Here is a 12,089-nt window from a genome sequence, read left to right on the forward strand (position 1 = left end):
AAAGATTTTTTGTTCGTTATTACATACACTCCAATTGTATAGATATTAACAGTATAGATAGAAGTGCAAATAGCCAAATTGGTTATAAGTTCTAGTTTCGTCTCGCAAGTCAGTGTTTAAGTTTCTAATTGACTTGCTGAAGCTTGCGACGGTTGAATAAACCATATATTCTATATTCTAAAATTAGAGAAACGTCAAATTGGCGGCCATTACGCTATTTCAATTACTTAGTTATTCTGTGAAAATCGTAAATTTTTAATTTAATTTTTAGTCTGAAAAAACAGACAGACCAAAAGTTTTTAAATGCAATTTTCGTTATCAGCAACGCAAATATCATCTTGCCATAATCTGGAATTTTTCTTTTGATATTACAGACAGACATTCCACCTTATTATATGTGTATATAGATAGATAGATATCATATTACTTCATAAAATGGCTGTTTTACGTTAATTGAATAAGTGATGTGGGACGTTGGTTGAGCATGGCATTTACAAATTTTGTACTGGTTCAATTAACAGCTCTTAGGTATATGCGGATCGCGGTTGGCTAAAAGCACGTAACATTAATGTAACGAACGATGCCTCGCCATCATCACAGAGTTCACGACACAAATCGATAATTCAGCACATATAAATTTTAGTGCAAGCGAACCGGACATATCGACTACCTCCTGTCGTATGTCGTATGACAGTGTACTTGCGTCCGGAAATAAAATACAAACTGATTTACATTAAAAAGTTAACCATAACGTACGTTATAACTTTACAACCTTGTGGCTTCATACAGTTTACATGTAAACGAATGAAATTACGTAGTACTTTCAAGTGCATATTCAATTATTTGCTCTACTCGCTTTTACCTTGATTTTTAGACGCTGTCAAAGCTGTGTTGCGGTGGAGTGAGGTTTTTGTCGGTAAAATCAGAACTTTCCCTACAATATAATTTTCCTTACCCCTTCTTCCATATTCAAGACTAGTGAGACTAATTATAATTAACTAAAAATGTGTTAAACCGATAGTGTTAGTTATGAGTGTTGAGATACACCGGTAGAGGTAAACCTAGAAAGAGATGGATAGATGTTGTGAAACGTGACATGGTCAAGGGAGTGATGACTGAGATGACGTATGATAAGAGTTACGTGGAGGACAAAAACTTGTTGCGCTGACCCTACGGGAGTAGGAGATGATGTTGTATATTCAATAAATACTTACTTAGGCATGTTACGATGTTGACACAGTTATCGATGAGCTCGATGGCTGGTGGTACGTAGTCTGGCTGTTCGTCCATCAGCCGGATGTAGTTCGCCACCGTGTTCAGGTCGAGCTGATTGGGGTTGTCATCGACAACCTCCCGGTTTTTCACCACCATTGTGTTAGCTGTTAACAAAAGAAAATAATTAGAATGGACAAATCCGCTCATGAAAATTCTTTAACTATGTGTCTCACATTAACTCGAGTTATATTAAGCCCTACCATTTTTTTTTAAATAGATCGCGAATAGTAATAGGCTCCTCACAGAGCAGCGGCTACTTTGTTCCTATGTCTATGATTTTTAAATATTTTAAAACAGTCTGTTATGGACAGGGCTGTATCGATTCCATTTTCATTTCACAAACGAAGCAAAGGTCGTGGTAAAAGCGTCACAAGCACATTTTCCAATCTATTTTACTCCGCTCTTTCTCATAACTATCTTCTTAAATAAATAAAGAGAATAATTTTATGGCTATAGAGATTAATAATTTTTTTCATTAACCCTACCAAAGCTTAGGACATGCCCTTGTTTGCGTATTGAAGCGTAAACGATTACATTTGAGTGACAATATTCTGTTTTGAATTTTCATCGAATGTCTATTTCGATTATTCATAACTGAATGATACAGGCATGTCTACGCAAACACTAAATACGAAACAAAAAACTAAAGTTTAATCGATGGATTTACTGGTATAAAATATAGATGTGCCGTCGGCGCCGAATATCTACGACAATATTAAATAACGTCTTTTAAGTTTTCAGTTTACAGCCCGTGGCACCTATACAAAGCACTTACTAAACTTTGCTGGAGACTAACTATCGAGTTATAAACTGCAAGCAAAATTAAATTTACATGTTCTTTCACTTTTAAATTAAATGTGCATCTTAAATATATTTTAGTTAAAACATCACAGTAAATTTTGCTGTAGAGTATTGGAAGAAATAAAACAGAAGAGGAAACACGGTTTACCACGAGTCCTTTGAAATTAAGGAGCTTTTATAATCTGTACCCAGACGTTTATACAGAAATTTTCTCAGTAATACTTTCTATCAAGTATTTTTCTAAAAGGACATTTAATACTTGCACAGGTTTATATTTTTTTAGGTTTTTATTTTTTAGTTTTTCTTATAGTATAAGGTAATACTAGTATATTAAAACAGACGAGAAAAAAAACATTAAAAGGCTACATAAAAATAGCGCTAATACTTTCAAGGAAACTTCCACCTTCAAAACTCCCACTCCATTGGGCTATTTATACTCCGACATAAATCAATACGTGATATTTTTCCAGACGCCTTTGAGGTAAAATATAATTCTTCCTAACTTGTAGTGTATAATTCATATCGGAACGTAGTTAAAAATTATATTATCTTAATGGACCCCCCATTAAGATAATATAATTTTAACTTATGCTTATCTGATTTTATTTTCAAACCTACGGAACAAGACACAAAGTTCATCATCCACTTTCCCTTATCCCTTATGGAGGGTCGGCACAGTATGTGCTGCTCTTCCATACATCTCTATCAGCCGTCATATCTGAATCCACTCCATCCATCCATACTTTCTTCGGTCTTCCTCTTCCTTTGTAGCCATCCACATTCAATCTCAACACTTTCTGGTTTATGTCCCCATCATTTCAACAAGACACAAAGTTATTAAAAATATATTAATAAGAAAAAAAAAGGCGGGCGACGCCTAGTGCATCGTGTACATATTTATATTCTGTATCTATGCATTTCTTTGAAAGCACTTATTTCCTTTAAATTATATTAAATATCAGTAGACAGAATTAAATTGCTGCAGCGTTTAAGTTTAATATGATAAAGCCAAAACGTCAAAGGACATGTAAGATACAAAGGAATGAACGTTCTTGGTAGAGGTACAGGTTTACAAAGTGAATGCTCGGCAGATCTAAAGCCCGTTGGAGCGAATACAGAATTGAGTGGAAAGACAAATTAATCAAATACATTTAAGAGTGCATCGGATGCCACATCTTAGTTTTTTTTGCTAGATGAAAAATACATCTAAATAAAGGAAAACAGTAAAAGTCTATAAACTTTGATCTTTTGCTCCTATTTCATTTTAGTCTTGATCGAAAACTCATCAAAACGAGTAAACAGAACATACACGAATTTTATACATTACAAACAAATACATTCTAAAATAGTTGTGATTATAAACGAGTACTACATATTATATACCATGCATTATTTTTTTTTACGAAGGTAAAGTAAGATTATTGATCTTTCAACTAAGTATTTTTTTTACATGTGCCGGGACATTACAATTTTTATGGTGTACCGTTCCGCATATTTAACAATGTACACAATCGCCAGCACTGAACATGTTAAAACATTTAAAGAATCAAAACGTAACTTAAGAACATTATTTTTATCTTAATTATCTAGCTTTCGCCCGCGAATCAGTCCGCGCGGAATTAAAAACAAAAAGTGAATAGCTATGTGTTCTTCCAAACTATCCCATCAAATTTTACCAAATTTCATCGAAATCCGTTCTGCCGTTTAGACTACAAACTCTAACAAACAATCATCCATCCATCTGAACTTTTCCATTCATAACATCAACTAGCTGTTCCCGTGCTACTTCATCCGCATAAAATTAAGAGAATTCTATGTTTACATTTGTCAAATTATCAATTGCAAATGTCAAAATGACATGACGATGACAAACCATGGCAACCTTGCATTCTTGATGTTGGCAGCAACTTATGGTCTCTTTGCCACATTAGGGGTTTTATCTAAAATATTTACCCCCTAAGTTTAATGGCATGAAAATATATAGCTCAAAGCGTGACGTAAGTGACGTAAGCTTTTTATTAAAAAAATATCTATTCAAAAATATGCAGTAATTGCTGACATCTTAGGCAACAAAAAAATTTGTGTTTACGCTTTATTATAATAGTATAGATATGAAAATACAATTATGTAGACTATTTAAAAGAGCGAGAGCTTATTAAACTTTAGAATAGGTATCAACAACGCTTATGAGTAGTTAAGTCGAGGAGCGTGCCGGCGTTAATGTTTGTAGGATCGAGTCACATCACAGTCATTTACTATCGAACACTGCATTTTATTTAAACACGAATACAAATGATAGAAATCAAACAAATCAGAATCACATCACGAAGCGGCGTTTGGGTCTAAATCTAAAGAGAATAAATATTACTATTCGTTATTATTTAAATTTGTAACTGTCATTATATGGGGAAGGCCTATGTTCAACAGTGGGAGACAAAGGCTGCTGGTGATGATGAGGTATGACACTCACGGTATTCGAATCGAATGACACCGCACTAAATATACTCGGTTCAGACGATTGTACTCCGATTATAATCGCTTAAATATATAAATTTTACAAATTAACATAAGCCTTCTAAAACATAAATGATAATAATAATTTGAAAAAAAAAATGTGAACATATAGAGATAGTTTTCACGAACAACATTAAATCCAAAAAAAACCTTACCCTCTTGTCAGTTAGATAAAAACTAAATCACAGCTGAATAAAATAATCATTTACCATTGTACTCTTTTCCTATAAATCTAGGACCAACATTTCTTCCTGCGAGCAGGTACGTTTCAAAGTCAAAGCAACGGATATGTGCGTTTGATATAAAATCCGCTTAAACTGAATTCAATGTAACAAAGGCGACTGCAGTTTACATTTTTAAATGTGGTGTACATTAAATTTTATCCTTTAGAAAAATATCTTTCATATATCTGACTTTAACATCGAACATACGACTCAAGACACAACGACAATTAATATTTATTTATCAAACGTTTTACCTACAATTCACATAATATTTCATCAATTTAATATAATTATATGATCCTTTGTTATATCTTACTAATATTATAAATGCGAGAGTTTAGATATAGTCAAGTCAAGGATAAAGTAAAAAATAACCTCCCAATTAGATGCCCGTTATTATATAAATATGTACTTGTTCCAAAGTCAGACGAGGACGGGGTTACAAGATAACTCTGAAAGACATGCATACAAGTAGCGATATAGAGATTTTGTTGCAGAAGAAGCGACAAAGATTTTTGAGGTCCTTTAATCTAACTGACCTATCTAACGTCACTGAATGCGTTTTGTTCGTACGTGGAAGCTATATTTCTGTATATTATTTAGTGCTATTTTCTCTTTTAAAACATAATGTTATCTGCGTTTATTTAATTAAAGGGAGGACAACATTAACTTTTAGTATAAATTTTTGAATCTTATCAATCTACCTGTTCTTGTGCGCCTTCATCCGCATATTTATCATAAAACTTTACTTTTCGTAGAAATTTCTAATGAAGGAAGACATGGCTGAGACTTTAGGTAACCATGGAAATCTTGATTATTTGCTAGTTTTGGCTTGTTGTTATCGTCCTTTTAACGCATAGCAATATTTTTCTAACTTACTCATAACTAAATTAAATATAGTGAAAATATATAGCTTCAACCGTTTTGTTAGAATAGGATTTCTTATTAAAAATAAATCAAAGCAAATTTCCCTGCAATATTTATATTTTCTAGACGAACGATAATATTTGAAAAATAATTCATTTAGCGTAAACTCAATAACTGCATTCCGGATTTAATAAAGTCAAGTGGATTTTTATCTAGAAAGTGGAGGAAATCGTTGTTAAGGCTGTGGCATCTCCTTCGAATATTAAGTTTGTGCTAAGAAAATATTGGAATATTTCACTAGATACTGAGAGTTCAAGCGATTAAAGAAAATTTATTACAAAAAGTATCTATACTATTATAACAAATCGTAAACACACATTTCTTCGTTGCCTAAGATCTCAGCAATTACAGCATATTTTTGAAATTATTCAAAAGGATTACCTTTTTTTAATAAAAAGCCCTACACTTACGTCATCCTTTAGGCTCTACATTTTCACGCCATTAAACTTAGGGGGTAAACATTTTCATAAAAATCCTAATATGGGAAAGAGACCATAAGTTGCTGCCAACATCAAGAAAGAAAGATTGCTAACGTTCGTCATGTCATGTCATGTAATTTTGACATTTGCTATTGATAATTTGACAAATGAAAACAATAAAATAAAATTTTCATAATTTCATGTGGATGAAGCCGCACGGAAACAGCTAGTATTATATAATTTATATTTAAAGGAACTTGAGAACATTAGCTAAGTAAATTAGATCCCAGTTCATTTAAATGTTAAAAATAGGTTCCACCAATATCTATTACCTTTCATATGTCCATTTATAAACAATATAAAGGCATTTTTATGTAAATATATTCAATAACGACTTCGTTAGCGTGGAATTAAAAAAAAAGGTCGTCTATAACATTCGTGCGTGCATCTACTTCCTACCAGCTACCTCCCCGTCGAAATGTCGTCAAAATCGGTTAGGTAGCGAACTGGTCGCGATTTTGACAGCGCGAAATTTAAAAGTAATAGTAAAAAAGTAGTCTAAAATGTGCCAGTCCATGTCAGCTACCCTCCAGTAAAAATTCCGTTAAAATCAGTCCAGCCGTTTTGAAAACTACCGACAGACAGACAAATATTTTTTAAATGCGAAATTCGATATCAGCAATGGTATTGTATACAGACACTCCAAATTTATTACATCTATACAATATATAGACAGAAAATATATAGTTAGATATGGATGTATACATGGGTTGTGACCTTTGGTGTGCCAAAAAGCGACTCCTCACTATAACCAAGTCATTGTAACTGTGTTAAAAAGAATTTTATAAGAAATAATCCCTGAATAACTATTCACACTAATTATAAGTACAAAATAAGCAGTTAGCCGATAAAATCAGAATCTCCTTACGAAATATGTAAGTTTAGAAGTAGGTTAGAATTTATCGCCTAAACAGCTGAGTGGATCTTGATGAAAGCACAGATGGAGAGCAAAGTAAGCCGGAAGATCACATAATTCAATTTGATTTTTTTTATTCCCACTCGACAAAAGCTAATAGATTTTCTACAATTACTTGATACCACAATTAAAAATATGCAAATTATTACAATATATCTATTTTATAGACTACTTGAAGAATAGAATTGAAGTGATAACAAGCAATTACTTGAGGTATTGGCAAGGCCCCTCGGTGCAATACAAATGGGTCACAATAGACTCTAACCAATTACTCCTTGTTGCACTGTAATGCCGAGTTTATTGAACTTCAAACTGAATAAAATTCTGCGGTAAGACTAACTTACAGGTATGTTTTAAACTAGAATTCCCAATTTATCTGTATTCTACTTTTATGCCTATTTAACAGTCAATTAAGTTAATTAGATGTTTTGCAATATGTTAGAAATCTGTCAGTTATTTAATTTTATCTGTTCTGTATTTTTATTAGTATCCCAGACTCACAACTCAAACAAAGCTGCGGACAACAAAATTATTCACTCATAAAATTTCATGGTGACTTATAAATTTTAAATATGGGTTTCAATATTGTAACACTTGTATTATTGTCTCCGTTTTATTAAAGGGAATAAGAGAGATGACAATATGATCTAATATGTATGCCTCACAGTCGAAACCCACCTTCCGATTATTTTTTGTTCATTGTCATTCCATTTTTATATGCACGAGGTCAGAGCTTTGTAGCATCCATTTATATTGACAAATAACAAATGTCTACACAAAAGAATAAGTCTTTAAGAATTTATGGGACTTTCATATAAAGGTTTTGCCATTTTAGTCCTATATAAATGATAAAATTCATACTTTATTAAGATAAATAAAAATTTGAATAAACATGAACAATACGAAAATAACACCAGATCAAAAACGAACCCCCAAAATAGATAAAATATACTATAAACAAAAAATATAGGAAGGCATACTTACAATAATATTTACTTTGGTCACAATGTCATTAAGGATTCACCATCACAATTTTTATTTAAGATACTTTTGTTTAATACTTTAAACTAAATGCAATTGCAAATATTATACACTTACAACAAAAAGTTCAATTATTAAATACAACACAAAATAATTCATCAATAAGACTCGCGACATTTGCGAAACCACTGCAACAGTGTTGCCATCTGACAGTGACGTTTACCCTGCGACCGTTCCGAAACGTTTGACAGTTGGTCTCGACGACGAACTGATCGATAAAGTTTATTTTATTAATTTCGTTCAAAATAATTACAAACCATATTGTAAATTGTTTTACATTCATTGCAAATATTTAATCATATTAAAGTCGTAAAGAAGAATTAAAAACCAGTCTCGCAGTATTTTATGCATTGGCATCCCCAAGTGATAATTTAACACATGGGCTACAATATCACGATATGGCGAAGATTTGAGCCGTTGCCACATCTGGAAATTTGTCCTATCGCTATTTATCTTGACGAATACAAATATACTTCGCATCGCTAACGTTAAATTGCCGAAGATCAAAGGTCCGTCTTGTGACTGAATGGCCACTGTTTGCCTTGAAGAAGCATTTACAGATTCACCGGGCTTGAAGTGGCCGAGCGCAGATGGCGCTTTGCCTAAACCTCGTTTATGAGTAATTAAGCTGGAGGGCTCCCGCAGGAGCCTCGGATTTACTTTGTACTATAACTATAGGAGCCGCGAGTCGCGAATTGCCCGATGACTCTCAACTCACGCAAATCATACCTCTATGCAGGTACAAACCGTGAGATCTGCAGGTAACCAATTTGAATTATTGCGGAAATTATAGACAAATTATTGATTTGTGGCCGAGGAATTCCATAATGAATTATAGCTCACTAGCGCCCTGCTGTCAATGTCAAAAAAGTATCACAATATTCTTATCATACTGAGCTGTCGTACCATGTTTTGTTCTTTTATGCAATTTTGTATCTAGATTTAGCGGCGCCACTCTAGGCTAAGCAGACATTATTGTCTACTTCTATTATCACTTCGAATCCTTACGCAACGCAACCGCAACTGTCAGCGCCATAATGAAAAAAATCATATAGGCACAAAAAACACATTTTATAGCCTGGCCATTTAGAGATCAGTGGCAGAACAGATCTATCAAGAATAATTAGTCAGAGGATCAGATTTAAAGTGTTAAGACCATCTTCTCTGAAAATTATAAGACCAAGGAAAAATAAATATCCAAGTACCTACTGACCCTTTAATAATTCTGACATCATGATGTTTTGTACAATTAATCAAATACTAGCTGTTGCCCGCGACTTCGTCCGCGTGGTATTAGAAAACATACGAACTGTATAAATTACAAAAAAACTACGTATCCCTCGGGAACCGGACATGTCTCGGGGATGAAGCTTATCCCATGTGTACTCCAGACTTTGTTTTATATCTGTGCCAAATTTCATTAAGATATGTTGAACCGTTGCAGAATGATCATGTAAACATTAAAAAACTAAATAAATGAATCCTACGGGAACCGTAACTATTCCCGGGATAAAAAGTAGCCTATGTGTACTTCAAGACTACGCTCTAAACCTGTGCCAAATTTCACGGAGATCCGTTCAGCCTTTTAGGCTACAAACGCTAACAAACATCCATCCATCCATCCATCTAAACTTTCGCATTTATAATATTAGTAAGATTATTAATGAGATATTAAAACACACACACAGGCCAACAAATAGGGAACAAAAACAGTGTTACAGTCTGACGAGTTAATAGTTTTATCCACCCATAATATAATACTGTTAAGAGCATGGGGATAGAGTTAAAACACTTTGATAATTCCTCATTAACTTATTCTTGACTTACAGTAACAGGGATTCATTTCCCTTTTACAATTAACTGTTAACTGTACAAGACACACACAAACACAGCACACTACACTACACTAGCACTAAGCACTTTACAAGGCACCAATGACACTATAACACTAGCACTTTCACTTAACGGTCACTTAATCATCTTTGCAATTCACTTAAGACTTCTTCACAGTTCACTTTCCATAGTAAGCTCCCCGAGTCATATCCGAGTCCCTTGGTATCCCCCAAATTTTATTTTTTTTGTTGATTCATTTGTCATTTTATTCCAGAACTTTTTGGAAACAACTGGATTATTCCACAGACATGAATTCCGCTACTCATTAACAGATGAAGACGCGACACCACTACATTAGCACAAATATCTCATCCCATACAATGAAATTGAACCTTCTTAATCTTGACAGTGGAAAAGTCTATATTGTTATCACAAAGCATTAGATCTCTGATCTTAGTTGAATTTCCTTTTACAGTAAATTGTTGAAATTCAGAAACAATAAATCTCACCAAAAAAATGTGCTTGGGCGGGGCAGAACAGAAAATGTTTTGTTAAAAAGACTGAAATAGTAAAATCAATAGCATCTCTCTTCAAGAACATATGTTTCAATTGAATAGAAAAATAACAATCTCTTCTTCAGAATCCAATTTAACATAAGGTTTGAGATGATTTAAGTTTCCTACTCACATCAAAATATGATGTAGGAAGACAAAAATAGAAAAATCAATAACAACTTGTTTTCATTAATAATTCACCATTTTCTCTTTTGTTTTTTGATATCTACATTTTAATGACAAAATTACTTACTTGAGGGTTGATTAGGATCAGGGTCCCTTTGGCTAGGGATGGATATCTTGGATCCTTCAGCTTTCTCAAAAACCATCTTGTGTCTGACAGACTGATACCAATAAGGGACTATACTAACTTCATGGATTTGTTTGCTATTCACTGGGTCAAACTGACAAGAGGGTAGGAAGTACTCAAATGTACATCTTTATTATTTTTATTAAGCCTTGTATTTCATTAATTACTTGCGAAATATTAAGCCTTTTTTATTTCGTTTGGAAATTACTTGCAATCCACATAAGATTACGAATTTTCCATAATAGGCACCCCATATTCGTTTGACATGCGCATACCGATCTTGGTCGTTAAGCATCTACTAACCGTGGCGAAGTTTACTATGTATATCAAAAATGGCTACTTTACCGCACATATATAAAATAAACGATAAAAAGCAATATTGCAATACTTACATTAAAATTAAACAAGCTGATCGCAGAATAATAAACAGCTAAGCACGAACCACATGCCAATGTTCATATAAACTTTTTAACATAGTCTTTAACAACACTAAATAGTAAATACATGACGTAACACTGTATTAACACTTTACGATAATTCACTCTTTTATTGAATTCGAATTAAGAACGCTTCTGTCTAACTTCTAAGTGAGGTAACATTTTAATTCTTGAACAAAAGGAATTACATACTTGATTGTTACAATCCTAGAACACACCTATTTTAACTATGAAAGCCTTTTTTACGATTAGATATTTTTGTATTGCCAAGATCAACAATAAACACAAAGTCAATATTTCTTTAATTGTAGTTTCACAAATTGCAAAGTCAATTTAATTATCGGGTACATATTCAGGATTCATATCTAAAATTGACCACTCCAAAAACTTTTCACAGATAACTTACTTTGATGCAGTGTAAACTAAGATAATACAGTATCATTACCTTGTGCTCTATATTCGACTTGTCTGTGGTTTAATACGGATTTACTTTAGTTTACTGACCATCTCGAAATAATTTGATAAAATTGAATTGAATTTGCTTTAGTTAGGCTCCGAGCCCCTCAGTAGGGAAGTACAGTAAGGTTATGATGATGATGAAAATAAAATTTAAATGTCAAGAGTTATTTCCGGGCTAAGAATAAGTTGAACAAATCAGCCCAAGTCGCAATAAACTAATGTAATTTAAATAACTTATTAGACGTTTACCGTCATTCCAATGCAAATCGATATATTTCGCATACAGGTGTTAGTAAGATAGCCATCTCAATTATTTTAT

At 33.1% G+C, this 12,089-nt stretch overlaps 1 protein-coding gene across 3 annotated transcripts in view; it reads right to left on the reverse strand.

Annotated features, from left to right (window-relative positions):
- Positions 1-11,719, reverse strand: part of LOC106102862 (ubiquitin carboxyl-terminal hydrolase 35-like) — a 30,364-nt gene extending 18,645 nt beyond the window's left edge. For 2 of the 3 annotated variants that reach the window (XM_013282478.1, XM_013282462.1), the window contains exons 1-2: positions 11,267-11,719; positions 1,215-1,379 (exon numbers count right to left, since the gene is read on the reverse strand). In XM_013282478.1, coding sequence (XP_013137932.1) covers positions 1,215-1,371 — 157 coding nt within the window. In that variant the 5' untranslated portion in view covers positions 1,372-1,379; positions 11,267-11,719. Of the gene's footprint in view, positions 1-1,214; positions 1,380-8,120; positions 8,190-11,266 lie in introns of those variants that run through there. The other variant, XM_013282469.1, reaches the window with a different exon arrangement.
- Positions 11,720-12,089: the final 370 nt, after the last annotated feature.

This window comes from Papilio polytes, unplaced genomic scaffold, assembly GCF_000836215.1.
Source record: "Papilio polytes unplaced genomic scaffold, Ppol_1.0 DF824292.1, whole genome shotgun sequence".
Lineage (NCBI taxonomy): Eukaryota > Metazoa > Arthropoda > Insecta > Lepidoptera > Papilionidae > Papilio > Papilio polytes.